Below are 23,217 nucleotides of genomic sequence, written 5' to 3'. Positions count from 1 at the left end.
CAAAAGGTTTGGCTAGTGCAGCGTTTGCATGGCTGAAACACCCAGGCCCAGCAATTGTAAACCCAATGCAGAGTGGACATTAAAGCATGGGATTGAACACCCCGAGTCCAGATGCACAGATCCAGGTTTACAATGCCCTTAGGGAGGAGGGCACAGGAAGGGATTGCAAAGGACAGCATTGGGAGCAGAGAGTCTTGTGTGGGCCTAGTTGTGTTGGGGCTGCTGGTGGGGTTAGCTACTACTTTCAGTTTATTGTTTTTTTGTATTTTATGTCAAAGGCCCTGGAGTGCCATGCAGTTGTCTTACTGTAAAATTTTATAAATCAAAACACTGTTAATCTATTTAGTTGCATAGCAGAAATGTACATATGCTGGACAATATACAAATCCTGCTGAAATCTATCACTCCAGATATTTATATGGACCTCACTACCATAATTTCAGAGTACCTGACAATCTGTATTGGATTTTATCATCACAAACCCCTGTGAGTTTGGGAAATATAATCCCCACTTTTAAATATGGGGAATTGAACACAGAGTAGATAAAGAAGCGGCTTGCCCAAGGTTTCACAGGAAGTCTTTGACTGAGCAAGCAATTGACCCCATAACTTTAGAATCCCAGTCCAGTGCCCTATGCACTAAACTATTCTTTTTATGCACACTTACATAGGTCTCACACCATTGTATCTCCCCAGGCCTTTATGCCTCGTGGGCATAACCAGCCCCTTTTTCACCTCAACACATTTGGAAAATATAGCTATTAGGTGTTTGCAGGTGAAGATGGACAAATGTGAGCAGGAGCAGCACAACCAATAGCAAACTAACATCGCACAGATGCTTCTTTTCTCTCTGCCACAAGTTACCTAGAACACCCCTCACACTTATGACTCCTGTGACTTAGATGTGATACAAGATTATATCACACAGCTTACTTGAGCTGCATTTACCCCACCCTCAACCTTATGCTATTTCCACTCATGAGTTGAAGTGGACTACCACAGTTGAAAGGTAAACACGCACACACTCATGGTCATGACATTGAATTTAGACTTGTTATGCTTGGGTTTTATCTATTCACCTGAATTTGAGGGAGCAGAAAGAGCAAATGACTAACTTTAACACTCACCCAATACAGGAAGAATATCCCAACACTAAAGTTATTACAGACTGCCTCAGCTGAAAGCTCACCTTCATTCTTTCACTAGAAGATTGACACATTTAACAAAAACTAACGGGGTATTTTTAAATCTCTAAGGAAGTTAATGTAACAGCAATTACTTGAACTTTTACATCTGAGAGGAAGAGACGCTTTTGTACAGCATGAGAAGCCCCTACACAAAGACTAAAAGTCCACAATGGACTAAGGGAATTGAGCTTGCTCATCTGGCTTCTAGATAGGGGAATGCAAACTGTGTTGGAGGGTGGATAAACACAAAGTTTGCTGGAACAATGACAAATTCTGCGCATGTAGCAGCCGATAGGAAAGTGAAAAGTAAAGCTTTAGCATGGTGCAAAACCAACACTACTTAACACCCAGCTTCATTCTGCATATATTGTAAATACAATGGAACTGGAATAGTTTATCAATCATTTGTCAATAGCTACCTCTCATGCACAGGAAATAAACGTTGAGTATTAAAAAAAATCCTTTCTGACCAGGATGATTTCCGAGCCACTCACAAACCTTTCTAGATAAGCAATCAGACAAGAAAGATTTAGCTATTTCCTTTCCCACCAGAAGTACCCATAGTAATATCACAACCGGTCAGAAGTTCTCAGATAGAATGGTTTTCTGTCAGAGAGGGCAGATTCACCAAAATCTAGCCTTTTTGTGGAGGTGGTCTGATTGTGATTTAGGTCTGACAGAACCCACACACAGCTCTGACAGAACCTTCACTGGTTGCCTGACAGCTTGCCTGGCCATTTCCTAAAAAGCCAACCTGGAGAATTGCTGGGGGCCCTGCCTTCCAGGCTCCTGGCTCTTCAGCAGACCAGACCCCCAGGAGCCAGTTCTGCCAGCTCTCCTTCAGGCCAGTAGTCAGAATTTTGTTTCAAAATTATCAAAACAAACCATTTTGACTTTTCAATAATAATAAATAATAATAATAATAAGCATTCTGTCTTGCATATAATTTCTACCTTTTTTGTTTTCATTCCAAATATAAATGAAATCAGATTCTGAAATCATACACGAAATGGATTTACTGTTTTCAATACAGCTCTAATTACTATGGCCCAGCTCCTCACACACTTGAAATGATAACCTTACCATACCAACATTTTTCCTTTACTATAATTTTGGTTTCAGAGTAGCAGCCGTGTTAGTCTGTATCCGCAAAAAGAACAGGAGTACTTGCGGCACCTTAGAGACTAACAAATTTATTAGAGCATAAGCTTTCGTGGGCTACGGCTCAGTTCATCAGATACATAAAATGGAACATACAGTAAGAGAGAGAGATAGATATATAGAGACACATACATACACACACACACACAGATAAGTTGGAAGTTACCATACAAACTGTGAGAGGCTAATTAGTTAAGATGAACTATTATCAGCAGGAGGTTTTGTAGAATTGGAGTTCCTTATGTAAAAAAACAGACAGCACATTGAGACAAAAAAACATGCAGATTTGGTCGTTGAAAAGCAGCCTCAGATTACATTTTCCTTTTATAAAACTCTCTCCGCTTAACCACACTCAGTTAAAGATGTAACCACACAGGATGTTGCTCTCACCACACTAGCTTGCTCAAGCCTATGTATGTATAAGAAATTAATAGCATCAGTGGCTCAGTGAAGAACAGTATCAAGGTCAATGACTGTTTGCAGGAAATTGGACATTTTTCTTAATATATTATATTCGGGTATGAGAGAAAGAAAAATGTGTACTTATTAAAAGAGACAGGTTTCAGAGTAGCAGCCGTGTTAGTCTGTATTCGCAAAAAGAACAGGAGTACTTGTGGCACCTTAGAGACTAACCAATTTATTTGAGCATAAGCTTTCGTGAGCTACAGCTCACTTCTGTAGCTCACGAAAGCTTATGCTCAAATAAATTGGTTAGTCTCTAAGGTGCCACAAGTACTCCTTTTATTAAAAGAGAGCCACTCTACTGGTTTAATACTGCAGAACAAGGTCAGAGAAAAGTGGTTCCGAAAACTCAGTAAGACCCTGCTGCTCAGAAGGACTGAATATAAGTGTGGGGGGAGTGTCACACATACAACTCCCTTGCTCCCCCCCACCTTTATTTTTCTTTTAACTTATTTGCCATTTGGCAAACTTCTCCTTCTCACTCCTTCACTTTCTGCAAGTTCTGAATTAACTAAAATATGTAGTTTTCCAAGCTAAAATACAGAAATATTTTTAAACTTCTCAGCATCTACCCAGTGTTAGTACACCTCTGTGAATACCACTTGTAGTTAAAAGCTGCCAAGGACTAGCAGTAGCAACATAAAACTGGTTAGTCGGCACCTCACAATATGGATTCACTTATTATTAATGTGTGTTAGTATTTGTGAAAAACAGTACGAAACTAGACATTTAAAATAAAGAAAACATTCTCTGTCAGAGTAGAACCTGATTTCTGAAGATGTTGCACAGAGGAGCACACTGAACACTTGTCTTCACTGCAGTGTCGGCTCCAGGTATAACTCGTGCGTTTCCCCAAACCCAACACCTGTCAAAAATCTCTAGCTCAAGTTAAGTGGTGCTTTAAACTTGAGCGAGCTGTCTTGTCAGGGGTATGGATTAAACCTCAAGTCCTCTGGAACGAGAAATGCAGCTACTCTGTGCAGCTAATAAAATTCATTCTGCGTTTCTTGAGTGTTGTTTTGAAGTGTGATTGTTCTCAGCCAAGCTATGTTAACTTGGGAGGTGTTAGTTTGAGTTATCCACACTCTAGTTAACACCACCATGAAGATAAGACTCTATATATACACAGACTCTTCAGATCATTTTTAAAATAAAGGAATAATTATTAAAAGTGACTTGTAGATTTACAGGCAATAAAACACTGCATTTTATCACTGTTATCCTCAGCCTGCAGTTAAATCTCAAAACAAAACCTTACCAGAAATAATAATTGTATTAAGATGATGTTGAAGTAAAAAGAAAACAGTACAGAGTTTAAGCATAGAAGTTTCTGGTTATCAGGGAATAAGGTACAAATTGTCAAGGGGTGTGAAATTCGGTTTAGGAATGGGTGGCATAAGGAATACATAATCTCCAAGTACAGACATTGAGATATGGGGGTATGTTGTTCATATAATGGCTATGCTCAGGTGTGGAGTATAATGAGTGGATACCTACACACATAATTCTCTCCCTGATGAGACGATGGAACACATGGCAGATCTTATAATATAATGCTCAACACACTACTGGAAGGCATTCGGATACTTCAGTGGTTAGCGCGGGTAAGAACCTATATAGAGTAGAATGGAAGGCCACCCACATGCCCCAACTTAGAACTCTGTGGCCCCAACATGAGAATTTAGGGATTTGTCTATTAAATCCTAAATCTAAATCGCTTTCCCCGAATTATAATTATCAAATGTCTCAACATATTTCTCAGAGTGGTAGTCGTGTTAGTCTGTATCCACAGAAACAACGAGGGGTCTGGTGGCACCTTAAAGACTAATAGATTTATTTGGGCATAAGCTTTCATGGGTAAAAAACTCCACTTCTTCAGATGTATGGAGTGAAAATTACAGATGCAGGCATAAATGTACTGGCACATGTACTAATGTGATATATAACATCATGTGCCAGCAATATCCATCTGCCATGTACATTGGCCAAACCGGACAGTCTCTATGTAAAAGAATAAATGGACACAAATCAGACATCACAAATGGGAATATACAAAAACCAGCAGGAGAAGACTTCAGTCTCCCTGGACATTCAATAACAGATTTAAAAGTAGCCATCCTTCAACAAAAAAAACTTTAAAATCTTCTGTAAAGGGAGATCATGTCTTACTAATCTCTTGGAGTTCTTTGAGGGGGTCAACAAACATGTGGACAAGGGGGAATGCAGTGGACATAGTGTACTTAGATTTACAGAAAGCCGTTGACAAGGTCCCTCACCAAAGGCTCTTACATAAATTAAGTTGTCATGGTGTAAGAGGGAAGATCCTTTCATGGATTGAGAACTGGTTAAAACACAGGGAACAAAGGGTAGGAATAAATGGTAAATTTTCAGAACGGAGAGGGGTAACTAGTGGTGTTCCCCAACGGTCAGTCCTAGGACCTATCCTATTCAACTTATTCATAAGCAATCCGGAGAAAGGAGTAAACAGTAAGATAGCAAAGTTTGCAGATGATACTAAACTGTTCAAGATAGTTAAGACCAAAGCAGACTGTGAAGAACTTCAAAAAGTCTCACAAAACTAAGCGATTGGGCAACAAAATGGCAAATGAAATTTAATGTGGATAAATGTAAAGTAATACACATTGGAAAAAATAATCCCAACTATACACAAAATATGATGGGGGCTAATTTAGCTACAACTAATCAGGAAAAAGATCTTGAGTCATCGTCGATAGTTCTCTGAAGACGTCCACGCAGTGTGCAGCGGCAGTCAAAAAAGCAAACGGGATGTTAGGAATCATTAAAAAAAAGGGAGAGAGAATAAGACAGAGAATATCTTATTGCCCTTATATAAAACCATGGTATTGCCCACACCTTGAATACTGCGTACAGATGTAGACCCCTCATCTCAAAAAAGATATACTGGCATTACAAAAGGTTCAGAAAAGGGCAACTAAAATGATTAGGGGTTTGGAACAGATCCCATATGAGGAGAGATTAAAGAGGCTAGGACTTTTCAGCCTGGAAAAAAGGAGACTAAGCGGAGATATGATAGAGGTATATAAAATCATGAGTGGTGTGGAGAAAGTGAATAAGGAAAAAGTTATTTACTTGTTCCCATAACATAAGAATGAGGGGCCACCAAATGAAATTAATGGATAGCAGGTTTAAAACAAATAAAAGGAAGTTCTTCACTCAGCGCACAGTCAGCCTGTGGAACTCCTTGCCTGAGGAGGTTGTGAAGGCTAGGACTATAACAGGGTTTAAAAGAGAACTGGATAAATTGATGGAGGTTAAGTCCATTAATGGCTATTAGCCAGAATGGGTAAGGAATGGTGTCCCTAGCCTCTGTTTGTCAGAGGGTGGAGATGGATGGCAGGAGAGATCACTTGATGATTATCTGTTAAGTTCACTCCCTCTGGGGCACCTGGCATTGGGCACTGTTGGTAGACAGGATACTGGGCTGGATGGATCTTTGGTGTGATCCAGTATGGTCATTCTTATGTTCTTAAGAACGGACTTCAAAGAGAAACTGCAGAGCTACAATTCATTTGCAAATTTAACACATTAATTTGTGCTTGAACAGGGACTGGGAGTGGCTGGCTCACTACAAAAGCAATTTTCCCTCTCGGTATTGACACCTCCTCATCAATTATTGGGAGTGGACCACATCCACCCTGACCGAATTGGCTTTGTTAACAGTGGTTCTCCACTTGTAAGGAAACTCCCTTCTCTTCATGTGTTAGTATATTTATGCCTGCATCTGTAATTTTCACTCCATGCATCTGAAGAAGTGGGGTTTTCTACCCATGAAAGCTCATGCCCAAATAAATCTGTTAGTCTGTAAGGTGCCACTGGACTCCTTGTTGTCAAGATATTTAGTGCAGTTCGGAGAGATCTGCAGGCTCTGCAATTATCCGCATAAGTATTACTATGTCACGTGGCCAAGTCACATATTTATCCACCAAAAACACGCTCTCCTAATCCAACGGTGAGAAGAAGAGGGGGCTAAGAACATGTTAAGTCAGGCTTTTATAGGGTTCTTATTGCTCTGTTCCTCAAAACACATTCCCACCTATGCTGGGGTTTGAGAGGGGTCCTCAGAAGGCATCCTTGTGACTGGCTTCTCCCATTCCTGCACCAAATGCAGTAGGGGCTGAGGTAGCAGGGATGCTCTCATCCCAAGCATTTATCTTCAGTGATCTTTTTAATTATTTTACCTAGTTCAGATGTATGGCTCAATAATCTATAATAAAGTCAGTTTTAGCACCTTTTGTTTTAGCCAGGCACTCCTATTGTTTCTTTGCCAGGAAATGCTCTCGATGTTTCAAATAAACTCATATCCACACACTCTCAACCCCAACACACATACACACACACGTGTCTTGATCTGGAGTTTAGTTCAGTTCATTTTCTTCTACTTAAAAGAAGCTCAGGATCTTGTGAACCATAGGGCAAGAGGTAGAGTCCTGTTGTGGGTGAATACTGCTTGAGAGATAGGAAGCAAAGAGCAGGAATAAATGGCCAATTTTCAGCAACAAAATATCTAGGTATCCAGGGGATGAGTCCTGGAACTGATAGTGTTCAATATATTTAGCAGTGATCTGGAAGAATAGTAGAGAGAATCGTTACATAAAACTCCTATATAACCAATTTTCAACAAGGAACAAGAAGCCTTTTGATGAAAAGCTGATGCAACTAATTTAAAATGGGTAAAAACTTATTTTGGACAACATATATCAAAAGATAAGTTACCTAAGGAATTCACAGTTGCCAAGACATATAGTTTAATAAGATTTTTCAACACAAGATCTCACACACACACACACACACAAAACAGTAGAGGGAGTAGCAAGAGCTGCTTCATTTACACTAACTGTGGCAAAAGTTTAGCAGCCATCAATTCTCAGGTTTGGAAGTATAAGCCAATAGCCAGTGGGGGTCAGGAAGAAATTCTTTCCACTCCCCAATTCCATAGCACTATACAGTGTAGAATACCGTTGGCTTTATATACAAGCCAATTCAGATAAAAGCTAGTCAGTCTTGTCCAATATGGTGATTCCCAGAAGAAAGTTAAAATCAGGAACAGAAACCACACTGACTAATGAAGAGAATGTGTGCCAAATTCAATCCTTTTTTCAAGCTTATCAGTAATTCCATCATGCTCAGCTTGCCATGACAAGTGAAAACAAAAGTCACTGTCATCGGCTAAATAGCATGGCTTGCGTGATCCCACAGCATAGTTTACATGATCTTGTTCCGTTTTCCAGATTTTCTGCAGTACATATGTCTCCTACAAAAAAAGCAGAAGTTCTGAGGATACCTCTCTGGAAAGGTCAGGAAGGAGATAAGAAAAAAAGGAATATTAGCTGAAGATCCCAATAGTATCTTCAACATTTAATATAGTGTCACATCCTAATATTTTGCAAGTGAAAATACTATTTAGAAACAAGTTATAAACAAATACTAATTCTTTTATGTTACAGCATAGCTCATCTACACTTTACCTTTCCAGTTAAACTGAAGGACACCAAAACATACTTATTTAAAAACACACACACACAAAGAGGTGCTTACCTTATCATTATTGTAATAAGAAATACTGTCTCCATCAAACTTAACCCAGCGCTTCTGAAACATACGTTTTCTGTAAATTAAAAATTAAGTATTTTAAATGATTATATAAACAAGTTAGTACCACTGGGAACTTTTCAAATCGAGAACAATAGGAAAAGTGGAAGCATGCCTAACAGTATTTAGGCCTAAACATTTACAAAATTAGAAGTTTAATTTTTCAGTTCAGCCACATTATGTTTTCAATATTATAAAATATTGGTTTCAGATACAAGAAAAAAGAATGATCGCTATTATTTAGGTGCGGTGTTGCCAATTTATTTATGATATATTTCATATTTTTATCAACGTAATCTTCCCCATCACGACCACCTTTTTTGGTTATATTGATAATATTAACAAATAAAAACTGAAACACTTTTAGTAATTTACTTTTACAACTTAGTAGGCAATGAAGTTTAAACACACAGGGGATCTGGAAGAACTAAGATCTTTTCTCTCACATCCCATCTCCCTACCCTGCAGACTAAGTCTACTTGTACTTCCACGTCAGTACATTCCACTAGTGGGATAGGAAGCTAAGAAACCACCACTCAAGAGCATAAGCCACACTCTACCACAGCCCAGAGGTGCTGATAAAATACCCCCAGAGTGTTTACCACCATCTTCAGCAAGCCAAGAGACTATAATCCTTCCTCTGCAACATGGACTCTGCCAAAGAAATTTTGCCTCCATCACTTCTGTTAGGATATAGATTCAGGCCTGTCTGTAAAGGCCTATACTCTAAGAATTTAGGTGTATTCTTATCACTTGGCTAGTTAGAGGTATAAAAGAAAGAATCAAAATCACTGTCTGCCAGTGTAAGGTCCTTCTCTTATTGTGACAGTCTGAGGCCCTGTTCTTAGGCTAAGGCCTTTGGCTAAGCAACAGAGGTAGCCATAAGCTGGGAAGCGACCAGTCACCTCCTCACATTCCAAACTAGTCACATTAAAATAAGGTGCTATTTGGGCTGTTAGGAATACAATCCTGTCCTGATAGTGCCTATCACCTCCAGAGAAAAGGAAGTGCCTAGAAGATGTAAAAGGAAACTTAGTTTGATAGCATCCTGTCTGGCAAGAACTCACTTATCAATAGCCTGGATGTGAAATCCTCATTTCTGTGTTTGTTCTATCTATGTAGTCCCCATTTCCCCATTGTTTGTCTGTATAATCTCTGTCTGGTTCTGTGATTGTCCCTGTCTGCTGTATAATTAATTTTGCTGGGTGTACACTAATTAAGGTGGTGGGATATAATTGGTTACATAATCATGTTACAATATGTTAGCATTGGTTAGTTAAATTTTCAGGAAAATGATTGGTTAAGGTATAGCTAAGCAGAACTCAAGTTTTACTATATAGTCTGCAGTCAATCAGGAAGTGGGTGGGTGTGTGGGGGGGGAAATGGGAACAGAGAGTGGGGGTTGGGAAATTGGAATCATGTTTGGCTAAGGGCAGGAGTGGGAACAGGGACACAGGTGTAATGCTCTGTGGTGTCAGAGCTGGGAAGGAGGACACTAAGGAAGGAAACTGAAATCATGCTTGCTGGAAGTTCACCCCAATAAACATCGAATTGTTTGCACCTTTGGACTTCGGGTATTGTTGCTCTCTGTTCATGCGAGAAGGACCAGGGAAGTAAGTGGGTGAAGGAATAAGCCCCCTAACAACTTCCAGTCTGAATCTACCATTTAAGATACATCAAAAGCTCGGACTGATGCAAAATGCCATTGCCTACTAATCACATGGAAAAGGCTGAGATAAGTGTCTGGTTCCGTTGTTGTTGATCATCTACAAAGCCTTAAATGGCCTGGAACATTGATGTTTAACACTATTTATCTCCTTATGATCAGTCACGATGGTTCTGATCAGCTAAAATATTTTGTCATCGGTCCCCAGGTGAACTTCAGAGAATGGGTGGCAAGTCATTCTTTAGTGGAGGGATCTGACAACCAATATCTGTGTCTGTACATTCAATTTCTGTTGTTTATAAACAATAATAGACTGCAAGGGTTCATGAGAAACTATCTTCAGTAATATAAAAAAACTGTTAAAATCAGTGTTGCACACTACTTCTGAAACTCTGCAGTTTTACAGCCACATTTTCCTGCTTTTTAAAATGAGAAACTCCTGATCCACTGAAATAAATGGGATTTCACCCATCAACTTCAATGGAATCAGGATTTCACCCTACATCTTTTTGTCATCCATGTTGCTGTTTAGACATACACAAACAGGGGGAAACGGACCATCTAAACAGGGCAAACAATGTAATTCAATATATAGTGTTCAAGTGCAAAATATAAGCAAATTGAGGAAACAACCATTTCTCCCAAAACTGTTCTAGATAAACTTAGGTGTTTGTAACAACAGATAGAAGAATTTCAGACTAGTGTGTGTTTCTTTATGTTGATAGCATCCCTTTAAAAGCCTGCCCCACTCCAGCACCCACCACGAGATGAACTCCTCAGTCATTATTACTCAAATCAATTGTACATTTTACAGAATTATTAATGCACATTATGTATGTACATGCCAAAGCCACAGAAGTCTCTGAAAACATTCAGTACTCCTTTATTCAATCTCTCATCAAAATGTTTGATATCACCCAAAGAATACTAAATCAGATTCTTAATCTAAAGAAAAATGGGAGCTCACCATGAGAAGTATTGCAGAGTAAACAAAGACAGTGGAAAGAAAACCTCTTTCAGATGCGAACCACAGGAATAAATAGCTGGAATAATAATAGACTAGGACTCCTGAAAAAGTTCTGAAGTCCAGATGGGTTCAGGAACTAGTTTCAGGCAAACATGTACTCAGGTCCATGCCAATTATTTGCACCCTTGTCCCTTCAGTCCTCTATCATTAGACATCTCAGCTAAAGTGAGAATGTTCCTGAAAACCCTAATTTGGTTTGCTGCTGTCCCATCTTCAATGCTCCCAGAAGTCATAAGGTACAGGGAATCAAGGATGGGCTGCTCCTCCAGGAGACAGAGTTAAGGTTTTAGGTGCCTTGGAGCCCCGAGAGAGAAGTTTGAGAACCTATAGCAACTCGCTCATTACCATCTAGGGTGACCAAATACCAAATGTGAAATATCAGGACGGGGGTTGGGGGTAATAGGCATATATAAGAAAAATATATATAAGAAAAAGCCCCAAATATCAGGACTGTCCCTATAAAATCAGGACATCTGGTCACCCTATTGCCATCCCCCCAAAAAGGACACTTCATGATACAGTTCACATGACCAACAAGCCATTTACTACCCACACCCCTATTCCCAGAGTTTGCACCTACTCAAGGCCATGGACTATCAAGTACAATATATGAAACAAATTACATTTAAAAAAAATATATGTATCATTAACTGGAATGATTTAACATGATGTGTATTTTTGATTATTAAGAGCAAACGGAGATAATAAACTCTATATAAAGACCACTTTAAAAAAAATTACATGAACCTGAAATAGTCCATTCTGTTCATTAAAAATGTTGACGGCCCATTAGTTATCTGTATATGAGTTTCAATTCTAAAACCTATTAAACAGTTAATTAAGCAAGAATGAGACCCCTCTCTAACATCTCTTTTCCCAAACATTATTTCCCTTCCTGCTAAATGAGTGCTCTGCTTTAAGATTAGTAGACTGTGAGAGTTTATCAAAACTTTAATTAAATAGCAGCAGCTCTGGTTTAATTAACTAACTTGTATTTTATGACAACAATAAATCATAACTGCTCTCAACCTGAAAAGGCCAGTGTAAAATCCAGTCTCCATTAAAAATGTCAATAAATCCTACAAGTACTACCTCAACATGCTGTGCAGAGAAAAAAGGAAATTCAGTTTTATATACCAAGTAAACTGAGTGGCTTTATATTTTTTTTACAGAATTAACTGGAGAGAGCAAAATTGTGCTCTAATTTTATGTACCAGATTTGCAATGAACATAAAATAGAATTCTCTGGGTATAAGTTCTATTTAGCATCTGGTTACACAGCTTTTCCTAAAGTGTGGGACACATACTTGGGAGTTTAAATATGGCAAATGACTCAGTTCACTAGTACATGAATTATAACGTAAGTGTTCTGTGCAGCTCTATTTAATGTTATGGCCTGTTTGATATCTTTTGCAAATAGTAAGTTCAGAGGACAGCCATGAGAATGATTAAAGGATTAGAAAACATGTCTTACAGATAGATCCTTGATAGACTCAAGGATCTCAATTCAGCTTATCAAAGAGAAGGTAAAGGGGCAACTTGATTACAGGCTATAAGTACCTACATGGGAACAAATATTTGATAGTCAGCTCTTCAGTCTAGCAGAGAAAGGTATAACAGGATCCAATGATTGGGCTTTGAAGTTAGACAAATTTACACTAGAAATAAGGCATGAGTTTTTAAAACAGTGAGGGTAATTAACCATAGGAACAATTTACCATGGGTTGTGGTGGATTCTCCATCACTGACAATTTTAAAATCAAAATTGGATGTTTTTTCCTTAAAATAAATAAATAAATAAATTCTGCTGTAGGGATTTCTTTTGGGGGAGGGAGGGAGTTCTGTGGCCTGTGCTATACAAGAGATCAGATTAGATCAGTGGTTCCCAAACTGGGGTTCGTGAACCCCTAAGGTTTGCGAAATGTTACAGGGGGTTCTCGTGAAAAAATTCCCTAATGGCGGACAGAGCTGTCCCTAGGGACGCCGGGGCCAGCAGCCCAGAGCCCCTGGACTTCCAAGAGCAAAGCAGATCAAAGCCAGCATATCTATCACACAGAGGAGATTTAAACTTCAAGAACCCTTATAAGAAAGGGAGGTGGATATTTTTTGCTGTTTTTAAAGTGAAACAGGCAGCTCGTATTGTTTTAAAAATGATGATGAAAAACAAGTTTAAACTTCATTGTAACGCGTGTGGTTTGCCTGGACTGCTCAAGACCTGAATGCTTGTGTAGGAGGAATTCTTGATTTGAGTCGGCTTTTTAAATCCCTGCATGCTGTTTACTCTGTTCACATCTGATACTCCTTGATGAAACATAGGAGCCTTGTCGTATAACAGGATTATTCAAAGTGATACAAGCGACAGAAGTGAGATCTCGGAAGAGTGTTGCTGTTTTCATAATGTAATAAAGATACTGTCATGATAAATAATAATAATTCACAATGTGTAATCAGCATGTCATAAAAAACAATTTTATATTTCCAGGATCACTGCTTTTCTAATTTATACTCAGGTAAAGGAGAAAATCCCTGGAAATGTTCATTTTTAGGAGGGGGTTCACGAGACTTGACATTTTAGTGAAAGGGGTTCGTGAGTTGTTAAAATTTGGGAACCAGCAGACTAGATGATCTCAGTGGTCCCTTCTGTCCTTGGAATATATGAATTACTGGAACATTGTGTCCCATTCTGGTGTCCACATTTCAAAAAATGTGTGGACAAATTGGAAGAAAGTTCAGAAGAGAGATACAAGTATGATCAGAGGTCTGGAAAACCTGCCTTAAAGTGAATAACTAAAGAAGTTTAATGTGTTTATCTTACTGAAGAGAAGGTTAAGAAGTGACCTGATTAGAGTCTACAAGTACATACATGGGAAAAAGCTAGCTGACAGCAGATGGCTCTTTAATATAGCATAAAAAGGAAAAAGATCCAAGGATTCAAAAAATAAACCTAGTCAAATTCATATTAAAAAAGCTGCAAATTTTTACAGGATAATTAACTATTGGAACACTTTAACTAGGATATAGTGGATTCTCCAACCTTTATGGTCTTTAAATCAAGACTAGATGTCTTTCTAAAAAACATGCTGTAGCTCAAAGAAGTTATGGGCTTCAGGTGATGGATGATGTTCTTTTGTGCCTGCTTCGCAGAAGGTTAGACTAGAAAATAAATTGTGCCTCCTGAACTTTAAAAAAAAAAAAAAAATTAAAAAAAGTCTATGAATCAGATCAGAAGATAGGGCAGCACTGGAACCAAAAAGCCTGAGAAACTCAGCAATGCCTCCAGTCTAGGAAGCGATGTTTATATGTACCTACAACAAGTCTGGTAAATGGAATCCTACAACATCAGAGTCCATTGTATTTCTGATTGTGGTCCAAAGAAGAACTTTTCTAAAAAGTTTCAGGATAAGACACAATAACAATTTATAGCAGAATTCACAACCTGTAATTCATAAGTGCTTGCTAACTGTTTCATTAAAAACTTATCTTTCCTTAAGTGCACCTATTAAATAATCTCTGGAATGAGCAACATTACTTCGAAAATTGAAAAGAATTCAAAAGAAAAAACCTATACCATATTTATTACTATTGTTCCCTCTGTTCCCCAATAAACCCTACTTTTTCCCAAAAGAAAATAATTACCCACTATTTGGACTATAGACTAATATAACTAATTTTCATAACATGCAAACATATAAGATGTATTAAATAATAATAGAAAATACTACATACCCCTGAGGTGACAGTTTATCCAACCACCCTGCTTTAACCTTCTTTAATGATGATCCATAAAAACAGGCATAGGGTGTTATTGAATCATTCGAGGTGATAGTTTGGTTATCACCGAATGACGGAAAATAAATAGATTGTTTAACAGAGTGTTCCAGATTTCTGCTTCGGTTCGTACTAGGGAATGAAGAATACTTTTTGGCTTTATGTTTTTTTGTTCTTAAATATGGAGAACATTCTTCCACAGTAGTATATTCAGATTCACTAGCAAGCTGTTCTGGTAACATAAATTTATCCTCTTGAGATACCAATTCATTTTTCACACGGTCCTCAGATGATGCTTTTCCTTTCTGGATATTAAATACACTAGAAGAAAACAACAGAATTTTACTCTTGGTTTATTAAATAAGTACATTGCATAAATAAAACTGTAGTAATAATAATTATCGTGAACAGTCATTCTAAATTGCTATGAGGTTAGAGACCTTACACTGAAACAAACCACATTTATTGTAATTGTGACCAAGAATGAATCCTACCATGCCCTATATTTAGCAGTGACACAACAGTTATTGGTTCATTAGGAGATCTGAATGACTTCCTGAGGTCTCTTCCAACTCTAATCTCCTACAATTCTATGACTTTTTCAGAACTTCAAAGGGAATTCATTGTCCCCAGCATACTGGACCCATTCTTGTCTTTGGGGTTGTGGCCTGGTCTCTGTTTCCAAGTGAGACCAGGTCAACCCTTTAAAATCCTCAATGGGGAAATTTGCATAAGTGGACAGCTCCCATATGTTGTAGATTGGGGCTGGAGTGCCAGGTAAGTATCACAGCCCCTCCCCAAGAGTAAGTACTGGTGTTGTTGGGTAAGAAGGGGAGATGAAGGTAGCATGCAGGCAACGGCCCCCTAGAAGATATCTAAGATAAAGTTCACAATTTCCCTGGTCTGATGGGAGGGACCACCAGTAGAACAAGGTGATACAAACAACATCAATCCAAGTCTGAACAAAAGTTCAGGAACCTGGGGACTGATGTTCCCAGATTGTCACAGAATACAACCTCAGACTGATGCTAGAGAGGGGTCAGATCGCCATAAATATATTATGCCATTCTGATTGTGATCCCAGAGGTGCAAGTCAACCATTTTTACTGTATTTCAAGAAAAAAGTTGATGACAGGTGTGAGAATAGGTTTAAACCTGTCCTTAATTCATAAGTAATACCGTGATTTATCATGAAGACAATGCTCTTCAGTCACTTCTTTATCTTCCATTTTTTCTTCAAAAGCCAAGAATTCATTTCCACAGATTTCCTGGAAAGAAAAAATTAATTATAGAGACATGCATTTGGTTTGGATTGCTACATGACCTACATGACATGCAACCTTTTTGCAACTATAAAATCAGGAACATGACACCCCACAGTAGTAAAGGTGCCACTATGACATTTAAGCACTTCTTAGTAATCGAAATAAGCACAGCTGATCTCAAATACTTGAAATAATCTGGTCTTTATTTGGAAGCAAGTATTTCACAAATTTTCACTTTTCCCTATTTAAAAAACAAACTTCAGCTAAATATTTATTGGGCAGCCTCCAAAGACAATACATTTAATCCACATACATAAGAGAAAAAATGCAATCCCAAAAAATTGACAAAAAAATTGATTATCTTGAAATATAACCAACAGTATCTTTTCTGCAATAACATTTTCTATGGTTAATGTCACAAGTTTAACTGTCATGTATTGCTTAACTGCGTGTATGATTTTGTATCTTTGGCCTATCTTTCATGACAGAAGTTGTTCTCTAAATGCAAAATTGCATTAGTGTACTGTCAAGAAGAGGCTGCTCAGTTAAAGAAAGAAAGGGAAGCACTGCTATTTTCAGATTCCTGCAGTAATACTGAACACAGCTATACTACATATACCTAGTGTGTTCTCTCTAAATTTTTCTAGCTAAATGTTTAGCTTATTACTGTTTGTTGTGAAATGTATACCGCAAAACATTCAAGATGTACAACATATGAGCATTAACATTGCTCTAGGAACATTTGCATTTCCAAAAGCTGATCTGACACCTTTATTACATTAGGATAGCTTTAACATTCAGTTTTCTTGTGTTTCCCACGCCCTTTGGAACACAAAGAAACAAACCCCACAACATGCTCCTGATTTATGACGAAAGCATATAAATGAACCCATTTAAGCTTCGAAGTGCACTCATATCCAGCTAAATGGCGGTGGAAAGGAAGGGTTTAGTTTCCAGCATTACTGTTGTTGGGGGCTTTTGGAGAAGCTTTACATCAAACATAGATTTGAAGGCTGTATCTCGACAACAGAAAGAGACAGGACAACCATAAACTGAGCAAGTCCAGAGTGCACCAGCATACATATAACTGACTCCTCAGATTGGATGCCAATTAAAAGCTAGCTTCTAAAACAAGATTGTTTGAATTGTACTATAGTTTAATCCAGGGGTCGGCAACCTGCAGCATGTGAGCTGATTTTTCGTGGCACTCTGCTGCCAGCCGGGGTCCCAGCTGCCGGCCCCGCTCAGCCCACTGCCTGCCTGGATGGACGGAACCCCAGGCTGGCAGCGGACTGAGCTGCTCAGCTCGCTGCCGGCCTGGGGTTCCATCCATCTAGGCAGGCAGTGGGCTGAGCAGGGCCGGTGGCTGGGACCCCGGCTGGCAGGGGCCGGGACCCCAGACTGGCAGCGAGCTGAGCAGCTCAGTCCGCTGCCAGTCTGGGGTTCCATCTGCCACCCCCCCACTGCCAGTCTGGGGTTCCAGCTGCCGGTCCCTGGCACACGAAACCTTAAATTACAGTAAATAAATGAAGACTTGGCACACCACTTCTCAAAGGTTGCCAACCCCTGGTTTAATAAATACATAAAACCATTTCTTGCTCAGGCAGCTTCTCAGACGTCTCCAGTCCAATCTGCTGCCTTCCCTCCTGGTTTAACTCAGGCAGGTTTTCTTAATATCCCCAGTCAATCTTCAGGGCAGACAGCCACATGAATTCCCAGTTCCCTCATGTTGACTCATCTCTCAGCTGTAACTCCTTAATGGTTTTCCCACACATAGTGGAAGGGGAGAGCAACAAGCTTAAAAAGTCATTTGTGTGACTTCTTGCCCTTCCCACTTGGGGCAAATAGCACATGATCTTATCTTCAGTTCATGTAAATATAGATATAGTTATATACTTGCAGAGGTATTATTAACCATAAGACATTTTTTCCAGACTTTGAATCATGTGACTTTTTCTTGCATCCTCTCCAATTTTTCAACATCCTTTTTAAAATGTTAACACCAGAACTGTCCACATAATTCCAGTATCAGTCTCACGAGGGCCATATACTGAGGTAAAATAATTACCTTGTTCCTACTCCTTATCTGTACATCCAGGGGTCACATTAGCCCTTTGTGCCACAGCATCACACTGGAAGCTCATGTTCCATTGCTTGTCCACTATGAGCCCTAAATCATTTTCAGAGTCACTACTTTCCAGGACACAGTGCCCATTCTGTAGGTGTGGCCTGCATTCCTTGTTCTTAGATATATAACCTTACATTTGGTTGAACTAAGGCAGATTTTGTTTGAACTCGCCCAGTTTACCAAGAGATCCACATTGCCCTTTGTAGGACAGTGTTCTTCATTGCAAGGCCCGTGAGCCAGTGGCAGCTCCCATCGACCCTAAGTGCAGCTTGTTAAATTCCCTCTAAGCTGAGGGGCCATACAGCAGGCTATAAATAGCCATGCAGCAGCTCTAAAGGGCCACGCAGCAGAGACCTCGAGAGGAGGGAGGTGGGTGAGAACTGGGGAGGGGAGCAAGTTGGGGCTGCTGTGGGATTCTCTCCCTGCCCCAGAGCTCCCTGCTGGCAAGGGGGGAGAGAGAGCCCCTTCCCCTGGAGCTAGGTGCGGCCAGCAGGGAGAGGGCTGGGGGGAGTCCTCTGGCCCCAGCCCCGGGGCAGCCTGCCTGCACCCTAAACTCCTCATCCCCAGCCTCACCCAGAACCCGCACCCCCCAGCCAGAGCCCTCACCCATTCCCCACATCTCAACACTCTGCCCCTGCCCTGAGCCCCCTCCCACACGCCAAACCCCTCATCCCCAGCTCCACCCAAGAGCCCTCACCCCCAGCCAGAGGGTTGAAAAGAAAACAGGAACAAATTGACCAACCAACATTCAGACTGCCTTACTAGGATTGCAATGACCGATTACAAATACTGCATGAACAAAGTCAAGGAGGAAGAGGCACACTTTCGGTCATCCAGTTTTTGAAGTAAGGTTTGCATTATTCTACTCTTAAAAAGTTGACTTGCCTTTTTAATTCCATACATTTTCCTGGTTATTATTTTATAAAAAGGAGTATCATTTTATTGCACAAGTAGACTTTTGGTTTAGTTACACAAATGGCTCTGTAACGTTACATCATTAAGGAGTAGTAAGCAATGTGTTAATTTAGTAGTTGATGTGGCTCTCACATTGAAGGTTTTTTGCCAAAGTGGCCCCCAATTCAAAAACAGCGAAGAGCACGGATGTAGAATAATGTCGTCATCATTATTTACCACTCCACCAAAATTTGCAAGTGAGGCAAAGATTATCAGCAGTGATATTATATTTCTAGATCCTTGTTGAAAACATTGAACAGCATTGGCGCCTAGTCTAAACCCTGCAGAACCCCACCTGAAATACCTCCATTCAATGGGGATACCCATTGACAACAACATTTGACTCCCCTATGAAAAGGCGCAGATGAATAAGAGGGGACGACAGAAGTATAAGGAAAAATTAATTCAGAGAAGGGAATTCAGATGCTACTATTTATCCTTTTGCATATTACAAGAACAGACAGTGAAAATCAAAAAAGCAACAAGTTTTAATACTGATCCAAGGAAATATTTTTATATGACATAATTGATCAGTGGACCTCATTCCCACAATATCTCGCTGAAGACAAGAGCATCCAAAGAAGGATTAGACATTTGATAATGAGACTACCTATAGTTACATGAGATATTAGGACAGCTTCAAGTTTCAATGTGTATGCCAACTGGTTGTGATGAGTTAGAAACTTCTACTGGGGCAGGTTATTCTATAAATGTCTGTTGCCAGATTTCTTGCATCTTCCTCTAAAGCATCTGGTACTGGCAACAGAGAATAGATTAGACGAACCACCAGTCTGATCTGGTATGACTTTCCTTATGTACTTCATGCAATGGCCTACTACTGCTGAAAGACAAAGTGCATCTCATTCTTCACTATATCAAAGTTACTAGTCCATGAAATATTTGTAGTAGAAATAATTGATGAAATAGTGTGTGCGTGCACATTCACACAGTAGGGAGGGTGGGCAACAAATAACATTGTTTATTTATGTACTGTAGTACATAGTGTGTACTATGCACTACAGTATTTACACTGAGACCTTTCAATTTACCTTGGCATCTGCAGGGCTGTTGAAAAGAAAAGTTTCCCCATACGGCGAGATGACAGATGGCTTTTCCTCACTGGAGGTTTCTTTAAAGAAAAAAAAGGAAGTTGTATCAATAAGAAATTAGTACTGTACTTCAAATCTGTACGGGATAGTGCTGTACCTTCAATACGTTTTCTGATTACACTGTAGAAAGAGTAAATGTTGTTTTTTATTTGAATGGATTGGTCCTACATGAAAACTTGCACTGATTTGTTTTTTAAGTCGATTTAGTTGTTTCAGTGCAAGTGTGTCTGTGGACACTCACGCCTCTTCATAATAAAAATGGCTAAAGTAAACTTAGCCACGATTAGTTTGTTACTAATTTTAGCCCAGTCAACTTTAGTCATTTTATTCTGAAGTAGGGGAGAGAGAGTTTCCATACACTCATTCACACCAAACAATGAAGTCTGTTTTAAAATGCACCTTTTGTTATTTCAGAGCAGGTACGTGTGTTGATCTGCTTTATGTAGTATTCTGGACTAACTTATCTGAAAATTAGGGTGAAGGCAATGTTCAGTTTGTTCCACTACGCTCTGCAGTCTCTTCTGATCTTCACACCCAAGCCCCACTATTGAATAGTGGAGTTTCTTGGGGAAAAAAGGTTAAAAGATTTTAAGCATCTTAAAACTGAAATGGTTTTTAGGATACTTAATTTCTACTTGTGCTACATTTAAGAAACAAAACAAAAAAAATATACAAAAGTTTGTGTGTTGTACCCATGATTTGTAATAGTTTATTCTTTACAGAAAAAGGGAATGAAGATGCTTCATTTCCTTAGAAGTTCTATCCTACAGACTATCAGTTAATTGTTCTAAAGAATGAGAACATTCTTCCTGCCCCTTGTTGAAATCCAGCATCTCAATTTTTTTTCTCCAAGTTATTTCTGTCTTTACCATCTTCTTCTGACTTATTCTACTGTCTCACTATCAATGACATTTGGACATATCAGTTTTAAAGTATCTGTTAAACTGCGTTTAGACTCTCTAGTTTTCAGCCAGTAGCCCTTTTTTCTGCTCCCTCATTGTCTGGCAAAGGCACATTTCAGCACAATGTTTAGGTTCCAGTTCATTGTGATCTGTTTGCTTGCAATGAATATGTCTGAACTTGCACAGAAATTGTTTTCAGTGAGTTAAATGAACTTGTTTATAAGCGACTGAGCAACATTGCTAACCTGTTCCTGTGTAACACTAGAAATTTTTCTTCTTATTATTTCCTCAAGATCCTATAGAACTTAATGACTAATTAAATGGTATTAGGTTATTTGGGTTAGACATGAACTCTTTGCATACATTTTTCATCTAAGATAATTTCTTCTCACAAATATCCACTTGAGAGTTTAGTAAAATACATAGAAATCCAAGGATTAGGCAAGTAAAAGTGGATGGAGGAAGAAAAAAAAGGAAAAAAAAAAACCTTCCTAACGTCCCTTTATTTAAAAGCTAATAGTTTATTTAAAAAAAAAAAAAAACAACATAAAACTGGGGCTGTCAAGCAGTTTAAAAAATTGCTATTAATCACATGATTAAAAAAATTAATCGCGATTAATCGCACTGTTAACAATAATAGAATACCAATTATTTAAATATTTTTGGATGTTTTCTACATTTTCAAATATATTGATTTCAATTACAACACAGAAAACAAAGTGTACAGTGCTCACTTTATATTTATTTTTGATTACAAATATTTGCACTGTAAAAACCCAAAAGAAATAGTATATTTCAATTCACCTAATACAAGTACTGTAGTGCAATCTCTTTATAATGAAAGTTGAACTTACAGATGTAGAATTATATGCAGAAAATAACTGCATTCAAAAAGAAAACAAACAATGTAAATCTTTAGAAGCTACAAGTCAACTCAGTCCTACTTCAGCCAGTTGCTCAGACAAACAAGTTTGGTTAAAATTTACAGGTGATAATGCTGCCCACGTCCTGTTTACAATGTCACCTGAAAGTGAGAACAGGCATTCACACAGCACTGTTGTAACTGGCATCGCAAGATATTTATGTGCCAGATGCACTGAAGACAGGGGTGAAAGTAAAATTCCACACTTACCGGTATGGGGGCCAGCTCCGGCCCTTGGAAGGGGCGGGGCCTCAGGTGGAAGGGGCAGAGATGCGGGTCAGCATCCCCCAGCCAGCCCATCCGCACCGCCTGGCCCACGCCACCCAGGGCTCCGGTGGTGGTTTAAAGGGCCCGGGGCCCTGGCCACTGCTGTAGCAGCAGCAGCCAGAGCCCAGGGCCGTTTTAAACTGTGGCCCTGGGACAGCTGCTCCTTTTCCTCCCCTCCCTGACTTCGGCGGCCCCAGGGGGGTTGGGGGGGAAAAGGGGCAACAACATTGAAGCGCTGCAACAGCAGCACTTTAAGCAGGGTCCTTTGCCGCAGCAGCACTTTAACGTCACCTGAGCACGGGCTGGTACTGCCAGCCACTTTTTAAGCGGTATGCCGTACCGGCCCGTACTGGCTTATTTTCACCCCTGGCTGAAAATTCATATGTCCCTTCATGTTTCAACCACCATTCCAGAAGACATGCGTCCATGCTAATGACAGATTCTGCTCAGTAACGATCGAAAGCAGTGCAGACCAATGTGTGTTCATTTTCATCATCTCAGTCAGATTCCACCAGTAGAAGGTTCATTTTCTTTTTTGGTGGTTCGGGTTCTGTAGTTTCCGCTTTGGGGCATTGCTCTTTTAAGACTTCTGAAAGCATGCTCCACACCTCATCCCTCTCAGATTTCGGAAGGCACTTCAGATTCTTATTGGGTTGAGTGCCCTATCTATCCTTAGAAATCTCACATTGGTACCTTCTTTGCGTTTTGTCAAATCTGCAGTGAAAGTGTTCTTAAAACAAACATGTGCTAGGTCATCATCCAAGATGG

The 23,217-nt window shown here is 39.4% G+C and overlaps 1 protein-coding gene across 4 annotated transcripts in view; it reads right to left on the bottom strand.

The window, feature by feature from the left end:
* ARAP2 (ArfGAP with RhoGAP domain, ankyrin repeat and PH domain 2) overlaps positions 1-23,217 on the bottom strand; it is a 196,616-nt gene that overhangs the window by 144,922 nt on the left and 28,477 nt on the right. For all 4 annotated transcript variants that reach the window (XM_073342319.1, XM_073342320.1, XM_073342322.1 and 1 more), the window contains exons 4-7: positions 20,299-20,378; positions 16,082-16,170; positions 14,861-15,223; positions 8,388-8,457 (exon numbers count right to left, since the gene is read on the bottom strand). In XM_073342319.1, the coding sequence (XP_073198420.1) occupies positions 8,388-8,457; positions 14,861-15,223; positions 16,082-16,170; positions 20,299-20,378 (602 nt within the window). The remainder of the gene's footprint in view (positions 1-8,387; positions 8,458-14,860; positions 15,224-16,081; positions 16,171-20,298; positions 20,379-23,217) is intronic.

Source organism: Lepidochelys kempii, chromosome 4, assembly GCF_965140265.1.
Source record: "Lepidochelys kempii isolate rLepKem1 chromosome 4, rLepKem1.hap2, whole genome shotgun sequence".
In the NCBI taxonomy this organism is placed as follows: Eukaryota; Metazoa; Chordata; order Testudines; family Cheloniidae; genus Lepidochelys; species Lepidochelys kempii.
This window is presented reverse-complemented; position numbering and strand designations above follow the sequence as displayed.